We start from the raw sequence: 16,861 nt of genomic DNA on the forward strand, positions 1-16,861 counted from the left end.
TGTCAGTATCCAACACATAGTCCAATGGTGTCCAAATAATGTTTAATCCTCTCATTTTGTTCAATTGATAATTGTTTTCTTTATGTTTCACATTTTGGGTGGTCTCACTGGAAGTCAAATAGTGAAACAAAAACAATTCCTTGACTCATGGCTGGAACACTTCATGCAACATGCCGCAGGCTGCATTGTCCAATGCTTGGCCACAGATGGAGTTTGCCATGAACACTTCATGCAACATGCAGCAGGCTGCATCGTCCAATGCTTGGCCACAGATGGAGTTTGCCATGAACACTTCATGCAACATGCCGCAGGCTGCATCGTCCAATGCTTGGCCACAGATGGAGTTTGCCATGAACACTTCATGCAAAATGCAGCAGGCTGCATCGTCCAATGCTTTGAGCTGTACAATTTACAGTTTCTGTGTTTCACTCTCTATTCTTGGTATCAATCATGAAATACTCAGTCCTCCATCTACACGTTATTATTTCTGTTCACTGTTTCAAGTCTTGCCTTAATACATGTAGCTTTATAGCTTAGAGCAGATTGAATGGGAAAAAAGAGCAGAAAAAAGACCTGTTTGCTTCTTTGTCTTAAATTTGGCTAAGGACCTGCCCTTTTTGCCCCCCCCTATTTGGGTCTGGATCCACCCTTGGCAACTGTTAGTTCACAGGCTGGAATTCAGCATATGTCCAAAGCAAATGTTGTAATAAATGACCTTTCTGAGTGAATGATCTGTGAGGACAAACTTCAACATCAATTTTTACAAAGTTTTCTGATGATTTGTAGTGGTGCAAACTAATTTGCTCCACAATCAAAGTATCAGTACTGCACTGAAAAGTTTCAGATTACATTCAATAAACTTCAAAAACATCATGCATACAAATTAAGGTTTCCTTCAGGCTCACATATGAGACCAACCAACCAACCCTGCAACTTGAATATAATTGACACAGATGTGTCTTTCATATGTCCATAGACCTTTAAATACATGTATTTTAAAACAAACTATAAAGATTGTACATAGCTCAAGATGGCAAAACAGCTTTGTGACTGTTGAATATTAGACATAAGCACATCGATACATGTCTTCTGAAGACAAACGTGTCTTACCAAGTCAACTTTCCCATTGTAAAAAATTTTGAAAATAATTATTTCTAAAATCTTATCCCTGTCATGCCAAACAATTCTGACAGTGGATTTTGCCTGCCACGTTATTTCAGAACGTAAGCAGGAAAAAAATGATTTATCTGCCATATTTCAGATCGTAAACAGAAAAAAATGGTTTGGCTGTCAAAAATACATTTTAAAGCACAATTTAGTCTTTCCATGGGATATTAACACTTTCAAATGGTTGGCTTTAGCAGGTGTTGAGAAAAAAAACCCCTTTTTTTTCACAACACATACATGTACATACAGCTAATTTCACATCCATGCATGCGAGTTAAATTGATTAGTGAATTAACTAAACCACTACAAGTCTTTTTTTGTTGTTATGACAAGTGTAATAATTAAGAATACACTAGATTATTTTTAAGGGTCTACGCCAAATTCAGTTCCCCACCATTGGTGCTTTTCACACCTTTTCCATGTACAAATGATGCCATCCGTGATTTTAGCAACAATTTTTACAAGAGAGTAAATTTACAGCCTCATTTTAGTGCTAAAAACCACAACATCCCTACTATGCACACAACTTGTCAACATTATGCTACCAATACATTCAAACCAAATGATATCATTTCGAATGTTGGATCTAAAGCATTTCTGCTTTGTTGTGTGGTTGTTAACATCTTTATCTCCAGGCATACTTGAATTCTCAGTTCTGATTGGTTGATCCATGGCAACAAACAGTGTAATATATAACCATATTACATGGCTCATACCATACCCTGTGTAATGTGCTGTTCTTACTCAACGCGTTGAGCTATTTTTACCCTAAAAGCAAGCACACGTCTGCGTGTTTGCCCATGCTGATCGTTACATGTGTTTTAATGCACGTACAATTCTAACAATTTCCTTTCTTCGTGTAAGCCCTGTTGTTATTGAAAGATCATTCCTAGAGGTAGCCTTGTACACGTAACTGTACATGTATGTACTTCACAGGGTGATGGCAGCGTGCACGTGTTCGATGAAGGCAGACGTTGTATTCCTGCCTTATCGCTGATGCTGGGTTTTTCATGCAGAAACACACACAGCGACATCTTTTTTGCTTCCCGTTTTGACACCAACATATTCCTTGTGGTAGTTGAATGCAGACTTTCTGGTAATCATGACATCCACGACTTACACACCACCAAGGCAAAGGAACGCGGCGGCACACGTTGTGCTAAAAACACTATCACGGAATGGTGTCTTGTTAGTCAAGTTTGAGATCAACAAAGAGTGCATAAATAAGCATCTCGTCAAGCTGACAATTTCAAGGCAATTTCACTGTTCATGGCAGAGAATCACCAATCCAATACAAAGAGTTGGATGCTGTCTGCGTATTCCAACTGCATTATCCAACCTTCCAGTCAAATTGCATCACAGGATCAACATTGCAAAAGAGCAAGTACAGTCCATGCAAGAAACAGGTACATCGACAGTCTTCCTTCCACCTGACCATTTAATTGCAGTCCTTTAAAGAGAGGATTGTTGCTTACTAAGGGCTTGGGTGAGAGTTAGAAGTGAAGGCGTCCATCAGGACCCAGACTGAAGCAGGACATGGCAGGGACTCTGCTGCTGGTTGTCTCGCATACAGTGTACCTACTGCTGCTGCACCATCTATCGTTCCACTGGCCATCATGAGTGTGGATGTCAATTGTTGCACAGTCCTGGTTTTTATAATTACTGGGTCGTCCTTTCCCCCAGTTCTCATACTGCATTCTCTTGACATCTTCAGGATAACACACCCACACACCTTCCGTGTCTCTATCATTGCAACCAAGCCAGGCCAATTTCAGGTTGAGATTTTTCATTTCTTGTGCAATGAAGTCATTCTCTTCCTCTGTCTCAACAACCAACAGCATCCCATCAAGCTCTTGGCAGTAGGAGCTTCCATCGTCCCAAGACATCTCTTGATCTGTAAACTTGTAGCAAGATGAGCCATGTTCCATCCAACCTGGTTCACAAATGGCAATACAACCAATGACAAGGGAGATAATGATAACTTGTTTGAAGCTGTTTTGTTCAGGTAATGCCATCATATTTTTATCTCTCAAAACAATAGCTGAAGTCCATGTGAAGCTGCCTTTAATAAAAAGCCACAGGATGAGACGGACTAAGCAATCAGACCAAAGAACAGTCCACAGCTTTGTAACAAGGGAAAAGGATGCAAGAAGATGCCATGGCTATGAATATTGTGCAACATGGATAAAGGCAAGCAACCAATGGCCACAAGGTCTGCAAAGGAGATCTGGAAGACATCCACAGGTGAAACAGCCTGTGATAGATCACTGCCAAACAACACAAATTGGTATGGTGCCGAGGATCCAGACTCTTAATTATGACCAAGTGCCCTTGGCATTGGAAGTAAAGGATCAAATAGCGCGTAACACATTCAAATTGTGTTTAATCCAGCGATGAATTGACTGAAGCCCCCAACATTTCATTTTTTGGTCTCCAGGCAACCCAAACAAGGTGATCATCAACTGTGAGGCACCCTACAGCAACTAAATATATACTGTACATACATACATGTACTTTTTACTGAGAATGCACAAAAAATATCCAATTCATTTGCTGTCTGCGGTGATACACAAAAATCTCATAAAGAAATTCCCCAGTCTGTGATGAAATAAGGGTGTCTTCTTGTGATAATGACACGATAGAAAACAAATTGCCTTGCTGTGTGAAAACATAAGATGGGACTTAGAAGAAAAAGTGCCCCCCCCCTTTTGAAAAAAGTTTTAGCAGTGAAGGAAGTTACAATCCCAACTGCAAGGTGGTAGGAACTGTGTTGTTGCAAGTAGGTGCCAAGGTTTGGTTCAGGTTTGGTTTGGAATAATTTGTAATTTTTTTGCCAAACTTCGATTCGGTTTGGGTTTGGACACTTAAACAAATGTACAATGCATATTGAGACACCAAAGACCTCGCTTCAAACATGTCGTAGTACTTGAGGCATTTGGCATTTACACCCGTCAATGAATCTAATGATAATAAAGATGGCTAGTTTTATTTTCTTTGTTTGTTTTAATGCCATCACAATTTCCAGTTTTCATCTACAATTTGGTAACAACAGAAGACAGTTGTAAAAATATGCTGGAACCGTGAAAACCAGTAAAACATGTGCTGATCAAGAAAGATAAACAGCTACATTGGTCTTTGAGAGCATCAGGCGAAGGCTAGCATGTGATAACATTAGAAGTTAATCACGAGTCACAAAATGGTGGTGATGACATTTTAGTTACCATAAGTAGCCATTCACGCAGTAGGTTTACATGTACATAGTACTGAGGGTCTGAGACAGCTAGCGGGCAATACAACTCCTGCTGTGCAATCAACCGATTAAATAGTGTCAGAAAATTGTCACTATCAGAGTACCTCAATTTAACCATCAAGTTCCCTCGGAGACGTTAATGACAAGTAACAATAACTGTTGACCTGTGTGGCACACACAAAATTGCACTTCAACAAAAGATTTTGCTTGCAGAAATTCAATATGTGAGGGGAAAAGCATGGGACCTCTATTAATGAAGACAAAGATTAACTGTCTTGATGTTTTGTAATACGGCAGGACATAGTTGATATCGTTTGTACTTTGCTTGAAAAAGAAATCCTAACAATGGAAAAATTTTCTTGCCACAGAAACACGGTAGGAAATGGAAGGTATTGGGGTGTCTCCAGTAAAAAATATGTCAGGAGTTGAGATTTAAGACCAGACAATGATTTTGCATAATTGCTCAGATGTACATGCAAAAGGAGAATCTGTTTTTAGTTCAAAGTTAATTTATTATTTAAGTACCGGTAGCTATCTATATTAATGCACTGCTGTTTTTCCAGTGCACTGGAAATCGTCGTCAAAATCGTGAAGATTTCAGCTTCAAGATTTTAAACTATTCACATGTACGTTGTCTCTGAACAAAGATTCCGACATAGGCATACATGTACAGTACATGTACCGAATACTGACAGGTATTGTACTGTATACTCAGATAACAACTGGTTTAAGGCAACATCCACTGAAAGGATCAGTCATTGTACCACCTGAGGTAAATCAACAGTCATCAACAGTCATCAGCATTGTAGTCCAGACAACTTCAGACCTTCACAAGACCAGCACAAGACCAGCACAAGACCGACATAAGACCGACACAAGACCGACACAAGACCAGCACAAGACCAACACAAGACCAGCACAAGACCGACACAAGACCAGCACAAGACCGACACAAGACCAGCACAAGACCAGCACAAGACCGCCACAAGACCAGCAAAAGACCAGACACAAGACTGACACAAGACCGACACAAGATCTCCCAATCTGAATTCAAGTAACAAACTATTCAAATGAATGCAACAAAAACATTCCTTTGTCATTGTTCACTCTTGTGACAAGTCTTGTGTCTGGTCTTGTGTCTGGTCTTGTGTCTGGTCTTGTCTTGTGTCTGGTCTTGTGCCTGGTCTTGTGCCTGGTCTTGTGATGGTCTCGACTACAACACTGATTGATATGATCTGCACCATTCACAATGCACAGTCCCAAATGTCCAGTTATTTTTGCAGACTTTTTAAATTTCTTGTTGAAATTTTATCACTGTTTGACTTTCTAAAAAGATCTGAGAGTAAGACCCCTTGACTGCTTTTTCAACATGTTGTATGTGGTGCATCAAAAATGCCAAAGGGTGACGGCATAGTACATGTAGATTGTGAGGCACAAAAGTACACCCAACATACTGTACATGTAGATATGTACCATGTACATGTACACGCACAGGTTTGTACACATGTACATTGCGTGTCTCCCTTCGAACAAGCAGTTTCAATACAATGTCTTTGTTCAAGGCAGAGAAATGTAAATCCAGTGCAAAGAGTTTGATGCAGTCTTCATATTGCATGCATTGCGTTATCAAATCACATCTCAGGAGTTAGCTGGTGATGGGGTAAGTACAGTACACTGCATGCAACAAACAGGTACATGTACAGGTACATTGTTAGTCTTCCTTCCAGCTGACAATTTACATGTAAATGCAGAATCCCTATTCATGAGAAAGAGGGGTGTGTTGCTGACTGAAGGCTTGGGTGAGATTTAGAGGTGAAGGCGACTATCAGAAGCCAGAATGTAGCAGGACATGGCAGGGACTCTGCTGCTGGTTGTCTCACATACAGTGTACCTACTGCTGTTGCACTGTTGGTCACCCCACTTGCCATAATGACCCTTGGTCTTTATTGTTGAACAATCCTGGTTATCTTTGTTATTGGGTTGTCCTTCCCCCCAGTTCTCATACTGCATTCTCTTGACACCTTCAGGATAACACACCCATGTGCCCTCTGTGACCTTATCATTGCAACCAAGCCACGCCTTTGACACGTTGAGATTTTTCAATCCTTGAGCGATGTAGTCATTCTCTTCCTCTGTCTCAATAACCAACAGCATCCCATCAAGCTCTTGGCAGTAGGAGCTTCCATCATCCCAAGTCATCTTTTGATCTGTAAAGTTGTAGCAAGATGAGCCATGTTCCATCCAACCTGGTTTACAAATGGCATGTACACCAATCAATCCAATAATGACAATTACAATGGCTGGCTTTAAGTTCTCAGGTTCAGTTCCATGTAGAGCCATCATAATCTTTTCTCTTAAAACATCGGCTGTGGTACATGTACATACGCAGCTGCCTTTAAATCAAAGAGAACCAGAGAGCCAAAGGATAAGCCGGATGAGGCAATTAGACCAAGGAACAATCCACAGCTTTGTAAGAAAAGACAAGGATCCAGAAGCTTAATGACAACCCATCAATATGCAACAGTTGCTCAAGGCCTTTGGAGTACTGACACAGAATTACACAGTGTGTTTAATCAAGCGATGAAATGAAAAAATGAAAAAATTATATTTTAGTGTCTGGAGGCAACCCATTAACAAAGTACATGTACATTATCAATCACGGAGTAAGGTAATTACCTTCGCACAAAATGCACACAATCAAATTCATTTGCTGTCTGCGGTGATACACCAGAAAGCCCATTAAGAAATTCACCAGTCCCTGATGAAATATGGGAGAGTCTTTTTGTGATAATGAGTCTGTGGAAAACAAATTGCCTTGCTGGTTGCAAAAAAATAAGGCAGGCCATAGACGAAAAAGTGCCTCCCTTTTGAAAATATTTTGGGAGTGGGAGAAGTAATCAACCTAAAAGCTGTCTAGGGGGGGGTGTACTTGTACAAATTAATACACCCATCCTTGCCGCATGGTTATCTGTGTTGCAGTGGTAACCTTCAATAGATAAGTCACAAGAAACAGGCAAAAGAAAACTTTTGTTTCAGTTCATTGAACACAGATTTGTATCTTGTGTTTTGAAGTACTGGGCAGGGTCTTGTGATGTTCTTATAAAGGGTGGGGGCTTGACCACAGCATGGATGGTTTTCGTATCATGGTTCTTAAAATTCTGACGCTGTGAGAATCAACTGCCACCATGACACACTACAAGTAACTGATATCAGGTTTGTGGCATTAACATTGCAGTTCTTTCAGCAAATCGATGGAAATTCAAACACGCAGACAACAAGCAGTGGTGAAAAATTGTCAAATTTGTTACCAATACCAACAAGACATCAGCTATCCCACCAGTGATCAGTGAAAGTCAGATTTTTGTCGAGGCCAAGGACAAGGCTTACATGTTGCTGGGTATGTCCACACTAACAGACACATTTGAATGACATTCAGTAGAAATTTCCAACGGTAAAATTTTGCCTTTATTTTTTGCTTACATGTTTTCACTGTTAATTATATATAACGGTTTTTCCCTTACCCAACGTATATTAATAAGCACTGCATGCTCAGTGCTTGTCCGAGAGCTTGCGAAAAAACCTCACAAGCTTACTCGGGTGGGACTCGAACCCACGACCTCCTGCTTACTAGTGCAGATGTCTTAACCACTCGACCACCGAGCTTGCCGGGGTCGGCTGGCCGGTCCGAGTCAAATGAAGCAGCAGGTACCGCGAACTAATTTTTTTTCGCAAGCTCTCGGACAAGCACTGAGCATGCAGTGCTTATTAATATACGTTGGGTAAGGGAAAACCGTTATATATAATTAACATCTCCCCAACGCAAAAAATACATCTTGAAAATGTTTTCACTGTGTCTGATTGTTGGCACAGAAAGGTAAAGATAAATTGAGCAGTATTTAAGAAATTACAGAAGTTTATTCTGAAGATATAACGTTTGTCATATGGACAGACATTTTGTGTTTTAAATGTGAAATTAAATTCAAAACACAATTACCTGCAATGTATTAAATACTCTTTTTAGTTTACTTTTAGAAACTTTCATTATTTCCTTAAATCAATTCCAGTGTAGATAACACTGGAATTTATTTCAAGAACAATATGTAACGCTTGTCATTGGATAGACATCCCGTTTGTCAACTGGACATTTTTCTGGTGTTTGAATTAGACTATGAAAACAGAATTGTTCACAAACCAAACTTGTTTGTTTTCAGTTTTCCAAATCATTTTTGTTAAAAAGACTATTTAAACTTCAGCTAAAATGAACACTATGTAGGTTTTTCTCAATAAGTAATGTTTGTCTCATGGATAGACATAGTGTTTGTCACATGTCTTAACCCGAGGACAGACAGTCTTCTCACTTTCATTTCAGCAAAATGAACCAACTTTTTCTAATGAATTTGATTGTTCATTATTTTATTGAATTTGGTTTTGTAATAAATGTATATGTACTCACAAGATAAGTCTTCTAAGATTTTACTTTTAGAGAAAAAAATGGTTGTGACAAATATTACAAAACAGTGGACAGACATTTGCTATTCCTAAAATCAAATCTTAGTTTTGTCATCTGATAGAAAAAACAACCACAAATAGGATGTAAACTATTATTGCAAAAACTTTCTCAGAAAGATACATGTATATGTTTTAGTTAAAGTTATCTGCTCAAGGAATGTCAAAATCAGCCTGTTTCATGTTTGTCACTCTGTGGATAGACAACGTGACCTACGTTATTCCTTAATTAGCTCTCCTTAAATTCCTGTTTAAGATAACTTAAAGTAGTAAAAAGCCCTAGATTTTGACACATTTCTCCAATGTTATACCTGTAGTACCCATATTTTAACTACATGCTGCCGGGTGCCTTTAAAAGTGCAGTGCACACATATGGAGGATTTTCATGATTTTCAGTTTTCAAAATTCTGCAAAATTCATACTTTCATTTAATGGACATTTGCAGCCACACAAATTACTCTTTGGTGGCTACTCTAAGCTGACAGGTTACCTTCATTGACTCCTGAAAATTTCAGCCAGGCCTGCCACCCTGTAAAGAGAGCCCAGAATTGTGAGGTGTTGCATAATTTACTTTGTCCCCAGTTGATGCGAGTGGCGTCTTTTCAAACGCGGCTAGATTAGCATGCAGCGGTGCTGTGTCACTCATCAATGAGGCCCTGGAGCACTTATGTCTCCGGTGCTATAATCTGCTGGCGCGATATGCCAATTGCCTTCGAAAAATGCAAGCAGAAAAATGATGTTAAATTCCCAGCAGCAGGTCTTTTGTTCCGAGTGCGGACTTTTGTTACATGGACCAGCTCTTTTGTCCCATCTCGGGTACCCCGGCTCTGCGTATAAACCCATGGTGCTCAAAACGGGGTTCCCCGGAAGTAAGAGCTTTTCTCTATAACAGTGGTGTTTTTAACATGAGCTGACACAGTTACATGTATGTGCATATCCCGCAAGAACCCCTGATATAAGCTGGACATTTTCATCAAGATCTTGATTATTTTAACAAAGAACAATCAAATCTTATTAAACTGTGTAAACTATATCTCCACAATTACACATACATGAATCAGTAAAATTGTTGAAGTTCATTTCTTGACTGCCAACACTGTTAAAGAAAGAGATGATTTTGGTTATGTGCGACTGTGTCTGTTAGTGTGGCCAGACCCAGCTCTTAAATGACAGATTTTTGGCTACCGCCCATCTTGATGATACTGGGAAATATCCTCCTCTGGTGCCCCCAAGACTAAAGACATGTTGTGCATCCTTAAGTTCTGGCTAAAAAATGTACTCAGAAAGCTGCAGAGACTGGACACCTCCAAGGCCAATGGTCCTGACAGAATCTCTGCCACTGTGCTCAAGAAATGTCCACCTGAGTTGGCTCCAGTACTTGCTAAGCTGTTTCAGAAATCTCTTGACACCAAGACTGTTCCCTCTGACTGGAAAACTGCTTAAGTGACAGCAGTCCTGTTAAGGCCGATAATGTAACAATTGGTCAATAATGTAATACGGGCTGATACTGTACATGTAATAACAATCGACCCATTATGTAATAACCCAAGCGACCCATAATGAAAAATTGGCCAATAATGTTATAACCCAAAACCCGCCGATAATATAATAACATGGAGGCCGATAATGTAATAACTGTAGATTTGCTTGTTTCTTAGAAGGCTTTGGGGGACTTGGGTTTTCTTCAAGTTTTCCCTGCAGATTCTTCTTATGAAAACTAAAGAAAACTCAAAAACAAGCTATGTACATGAGAACAAGAACATAATTAAGTGGACAAGGGGGGTAGCTTGAGCCGGAAGGAGATTTTGACAGGTGTGTGCAAGGATATTTCTCACTTTCATCTATTTTCGAGGTTAGAGGCTATGAATCACAGTATATACTGTTGAACTGAGAGTTAAGGATGCTGACCTGCCAGGGTGCACTCAGGTTTGCTTCTTAGAAAGTATGATATTCATTCTGTGAGGTGGCGATAGTCCGTGTAGTATTAAGGCTTAAGACCTGTAGTCTTAGAAGTTTAAGGTGGTGAAGAAAAGCAATACTGTGCATAGCGTTTGGATTTTACAAAGGTCGTTTATTGTTTGATTTGCCAACAAAGCCACAATACTTAATTCTATCTGAGAGGAATGATCACTGTTTTATTTTTTAAATTTTGTTGATGGTGACCAGCACTTTGCGAGGATCACATATACTACTTTATGACAAGGCGTTCTTACAGTCAGGATTTGAATTCCAGAATTTCCAGGTCAGGCCAGCCAGTGGGATTATTAGCTTGACCCTCTGGAGCCTGAACATTAATCCTCCTGGGCTGCCATTCTAATCTTTCTAGGCCAAGCCCCAAGCCCTGTAAAAAGTTTCTTTTATAAGATTCTTTGTATAATGAGCGAACAGAGAATGTGCTAGGACACTATAAATTGGGTACCGGTAGATACTCCCATGCCGGGTTCTCTTTTGGCCACACCACCACAGGCAGGCGAGACGCTGACAGCACCAATGATCCAGCTACTAGTACTACCGTTGTCCAAGTCAAGCTACCTTTATGGACCCGCTGAGCGTGGCTGTTCTTCCCAAGCTTCGAATCATCGTGCTGGCGTTCACGGCTACTGCTCCATTGCCCTGAACTGTACCTGCATGGGTATGACATCTATCCGCCGTGGGTATATTTTACTGTGGAGCCAGGTAGCACTACGTTGCCCTCAGGATCATCGGTCAGTCAAGTCGCCCTCGTTGGACGTGGTCCACACCTCGCAGCAGTCCTCACCCACCGGTCAACAGAGCACCCCGGTCTTCTGTGGTTTCCTACATGTATGTTTACCGGGCAATTTCTTTGTATGTATATCGGCCAATACTTCATTTATTATAATTGTATAGATATGTATTATATTTATTTACTGGTTCATCTCCCCATGTTGATTGACGTTGATTCATTATTAAAATTAATGCACTTTCAGTTCTTCTAATGCAAGTCACGCTTTATTGCCATGATAAGTGCTGGTTGCTGAAAATGTCCTGTTTATTTGTTGGTTCTTCCCTCTTAAATTACTTTGCTGCCGTGTGCGACGGATTGGGCTTTTTTAGTTGATCTTCCCACACGTAACAGCGTGCACTTCTAAAGAAACATTAATTTCTTGAAGATTTCATTTGCAACATAACTTAAATTTATAAAGAATGTTCATCAAGGCTGTATTGTATATTACAGACTGGTATTGTTTCTTTATATTGCTACTGTCCCCAGTATCCTTGCATACTTTTGATTTAGCCAGTATTTGGAAGAAGGTACAAAGGCCCTTCATACTTGTGTTATTAACTGACTTAGTTTGATAATTATTTGCTGAAAATTCACTATAGATATGCCTTAGTGTGCCTTAAAGTATGCGTGTATGTTTCATTACAAACGTTTACAGCATTGTGATTGTTTTTAAATGAGATGAGGCCACTTTTCCTATTTTAGACGGTTCAAAGAGGACAAAAATGGGCCGTGTATGTTAGTGGACTGTACAACTGTCAACGTGCCGGTGTCATGGTGTGACTCTTGGTCAGTCTGGGTCTTAATGCAGTCAGGTAAACTATCTCAAGGGGTTTAAGGGTTAAAGAGATCATGTTTCAGAAGGAATTATGTAACAGACAATGATGAAATGATCCAGGACATCAAAGTAGGACAGCCAATGGAGACCCAACCATGGAGCTGTAAAATAGATGGTTCAACCATAGATGGGTCAACTAGAGGTCAATCTAATTCATTTCATACATAATCAGCTGGTTTTGGGTTATTTCATTATGGCCAATTTTTATTACATTATTGGCCAATTGTTACATTATCGGCCGTAACAAGTCCCAAAGAAAGGACACAAGCAAGACCCTGCTAAATACAGACCTATTCCATTGTTGCCTTTAATTTCCAAGGTTATGGAGAGTCATTTGTGACTACATTTGCAAGCATCTTGATGAAATCATCTTAATTAGTGACTCTCAATATGGATTTCTTAAGAAGACGTCTACTATTGATATGCTTTCTCACATTACTCAGTGGTTGAAAGATGATCTTGACATCCAGCAAGAAATCAGAGTTCTTGCCACTGACATCAAGAAAGCATTTGATCGTGTGTGGCACTGTGGCCTCTTGACTAAACTGACATCATGTGGTATCAAAGGAAATCGGATCAGCTGAATTTCATGATTCATAACTGATAGAAGGCAATCAGTTGTACTACGTGTACATGCATTTACGTGTAGATGTATTTGATCCTCTGCTCTTCTCGATCTACCAGTATATTGATGACTTGACAGGAGAATGATCTTTATTTGCTCACAGATCACTTCACTCTTCATGTCACACTTAAGAATCCTGAACAAAGAGTCACCTCTGGCGAAAGTCTTCAGTGTGGTTTAGACACTATTGAAAAGTGAGCTTCTGACTGGTGCATCACCTTCAGTGCTAAAATAACTGAGGAGATGATAATCAGTAGGAAGCTCATCCAGAACCACCCACCTCTCTACTTCATGAACAGTTCATTAAAACCCACTTGGAGTATAATCCTTCTCGGTGTAACTATCACCAACTCACTGTCTTGGACTCGAAATGTTGCCGGTCTTGCCAACAAATATGCAAGGAGATTCTATATTCTTGGCAGAACCAGAAATCTCCTTCCTCTCCCAGCCTGTGGTGCCATTTATAAGGCATATATTCCACCTTATGGGGTACATGTATGCCTCCCCTGTATGGAGTGGAGCAGGTGCCACTGCATTAGACAGGTTACAGAGAAAGGCTGTCCACTTCTAAAGATCGATGATCCTCTCTGGGCACACATTCTCCCACTGGAGCACAGGAGGAAAGTTGCATTCCTGTGTTCCTTTTACCATCACTTTTCTTGCAACCATCATGTTTTCCTGCCACTCCAAATAAGGATGCTTCCAAAACTGCAGGGAATACGTACTTGATGATTACAAAGTCTGTACATGTATGTTGCCATTAATATACACGTATATTAAATGTTACTCTACAGACCTGCTTTTCATCATTTCTGTTGGCAACACCAAGTCCTGAATCGATCAATTAAAAAAAAAAGCCTAACTTACCTTGGAATTTTATAGGGCAATGCAATTATTTTACTGCAACCTTAAAATGCACCTTTATGTTAAGCACCGTCGATATATCGATAAATCGATATTATTCATATTATCCATATGGGTATGATCAAATGGTTTGAAAGTTCGAAAACATCGATATTGAAAAATACATGTATATCCAAAATATTGTTACCAAGGAACGAATTTTATTAGAAATACCGGTACGAAAGTGCACTGTCGCATGAGTGTAATTTTTGATAAGCCATGGCTTACGTTGGTTCTCAAGCTGAGTGAAAAATGTCCCTGTAGCTTATACTCCGGGCAGCTGATAGGGCGACATTTGAAGAATAAATTCAGTAAGCTACACGTATCTTAGTCTCGCACTCAATAATTTGCATACACTTTGCATCGAAAATATCTCAAAAGTTATCCTCCAAAACAGAGAATTATTTGCTAACCAAACTAGCACCACGTGCTGATGATATCGCTATGCACGGCAGCATATATCACATCTCATCACACAATACGGATGCTAGAACATGTTGCCAAATTTGAATTGGATCACACCATTACAAAGTAGGGGTGTAGGCCAGTTGAAAATCAAAATGAATAAAATGTGATATATCGATAATATCGATATAAAAAACTTACATATAGTATCAACCAAAATACAAATAAAATATCAACGGAGCCTACTTTATGTATCAGTTGCACTCTAACTAACCTGATATTAGTTTTGTTTTGCTAATACGGTGCTTCAAAAGGTATGTTGGAGCCTATTTTTATGTGAATTTCTATATTCATGAGAACAACCATACCGGTATTTTGCTGGTTTAAATTTCCTTTCTTCTGGTGATTCATGGTTATCCACTTCCTATTGGCAATTCCCACCCACCTGCTGCTGGGAATTGCCAACATTTTTCAAATCAAACTTTTCGAAGGTAATTCGGCACTGTTTTGAAACAGTATACCACCGTTTTGAGCATAGCGCGCACGCGGATTAGCACCGCGGACAGAGCCCCATTGATGAGCGTCAAAGCGCCACTGTTCACTTATCCAGCTGTGTATGAAAAGATGCTACTGGCATTCACTAGAACAAATGCAACACCTCACAATTCTGAACTCGCTTTTACAGGGCTGCAGGCCTGGGCTGAATACTTGGGCGTCAATGAAAGTTGCCTGACAGATTAGAGTAGCCACCAGAAAGTTGTTCACGTGGGTGTAAACGTCCAGTAAATGAACACATGAATTTTTGAAGAATTTTGAAAACGGAAAATCTTGAAAAGATCCCACCATCACATCCCGCTCAAAAGAAATCCACCCGGCAGGTAGTGGTTATTTTAGTGTACATGTTCCGGTACCGTACTTGGAAATGAGCCATCATGCAAATTGCAGCATGTTTTCAGTCAGCAACCTTTGGGTTCACATTTGAACAGAAAAAACATATGTGATCTGCCAGAGGAAAGGGAGTAGGAACTCACCAGGAGTTTCACTTTACATTGGAAACACTAAACTCAGCTCTTTGTTTCAATTTCTCTCTCAGATTGATACTTGAAGGAAAACGGTAATCGTGCTGACAGGTGCTGAGGGTTCATGTTGATTCACATTTTGAAAGATTCTTCTTAACCCCTTGACAACGGGAATTTCTTCCCGAAAGCCGACTACAAGAATTCCAGCCTTGCTTGGCCACGAAGGCCACCTGCTCTGCATGCTTTGAATTACAGGCTGATTGTTCGGTGGTATGCAGCTCTACTCACCCTTCCACATTCCCGTTGCCTCTTTTCAAAGTGGGGACTATTATGAAGCTGGTGATTATAATGAAAAATGGTTTTTTTCATTTCTGGGCTATGCAAAGACCAATTACCATATATACAAGAGCCAGGTTCTGCCTTCTTTCACCGTGTTCACTCGAGCGTGGGCCAGGAATAATAGTTGAAAAGCGGGCTGAGGATCTCAATTTTTACGGCGGCTATAGCCGCCTCCCGGCGCCAAGGGGTCAAGGCCTTTTAACTCAAAAACTTCTCTGGTGACTTGTGAACTGAATTACATCCTGGCTGGCATGTTTGGCTGTCGAAAAATACATTGAGCAGAATTTATTCTTGCCAAGGTATTGTGAACACTTTGAAATGATTGGCTTTAGTTTAGAGCAAAATACTTTTTTTAGAACACTACATACACACAGCAAATCTCACATCTACATATGGGTACGAGTTACAGTGATAGTGAATTAACTAAACTGCTACGTGTCTTTTTTTGCATATTAGAGGCTATTATGACAAGTTTGATAAATAAAAACAACACCCAATTATTTTTTAATTCTACACTCACATTAAATTCACCACCATTTGTTCACACAATGTTTTACATATTTGTACAAATTGAAATGATGCTGCTCATGATATTAGCCACAATTTTCACAAGAAAGAAAATTTCCAGGCTTCTTTTAATGCTAAAAAAAACACCACTGCTGCAATTAAATGTAATTACCATCACGCTACCAATAAATTCAAATGGTATAATGTTGAATCTAAAGCATTCATTGTGCTTCATTGCGTGGTTATTAACATTTTGATAAACTACAATTTGATAAAAACATGAACAAGTGCACCTCCACGAACGATTTAACGAAAGAAATAATATCAATGTCATGACCAGACACAACAGTGCTTATGTCACCAGCTACTTGTTATCAGTGTGTTCAAGTCACTTCCGACTTGCCACAAGTGAATACCAACCAATGAATTTTCAGAAAGGCTGAAAACAAAACAAACTCGAGGCATGTGGCTGTGAACAACCACAGAGCTGCTTGGGAATCAGAGCCTTTTCAAAACATCATTTGTATATTTTTTAAGCTACATGTATTTAATTCCAAGA

The 16,861-nt window shown here is 39.7% G+C and overlaps 3 protein-coding genes across 3 annotated transcripts in view; all 3 read right to left on the reverse strand.

The window, feature by feature from the left end:
* ints10 (integrator complex subunit 10) overlaps window positions 1-16,861 on the reverse strand; it is a 47,213-nt gene that overhangs the window by 10,852 nt on the left and 19,500 nt on the right. The gene's annotated exons all lie outside the window — the stretch shown is intronic.
* LOC147799745 (lectin BRA-3-like) lies at window positions 467-3,185 on the reverse strand. Its single transcript, XM_087134248.1, has one exon. It carries the CDS (start codon window positions 3,183-3,185, stop codon window positions 2,661-2,663), a length of 525 nt encoding a protein of 174 aa, XP_086990374.1. The 3' UTR covers window positions 467-2,660.
* Window positions 6,205-6,782, reverse strand: LOC147799746 (perlucin-like protein). Its single transcript, XM_087134247.1, has one exon. It carries the CDS (start codon window positions 6,758-6,760, stop codon window positions 6,224-6,226), a length of 537 nt encoding a protein of 178 aa, XP_086990373.1. The 5' UTR covers window positions 6,761-6,782; the 3' UTR covers window positions 6,205-6,223.

The sequence above is a fragment of the Acanthaster planci genome, linkage group LG03 (genome assembly GCF_054643075.1).
Source record: "Acanthaster planci isolate LZ-2023a linkage group LG03, COTS_SCS, whole genome shotgun sequence".
NCBI lineage: Eukaryota > Metazoa > Echinodermata > Asteroidea > Valvatida > Acanthasteridae > Acanthaster > Acanthaster planci.

Bases quoted from the DNA above. Each gene is read 5' to 3' on its own strand.
- LOC147799746 (XM_087134247.1), bottom strand. From the start codon at position 6,760: ATGATGGCTCTACATGGAACTGAACCTGAGAACTTAAAGCCAGCCATT.
- LOC147799745 (XM_087134248.1), bottom strand. From the start codon at position 3,185: ATGATGGCATTACCTGAACAAAACAGCTTCAAACAAGTTATCATTATC.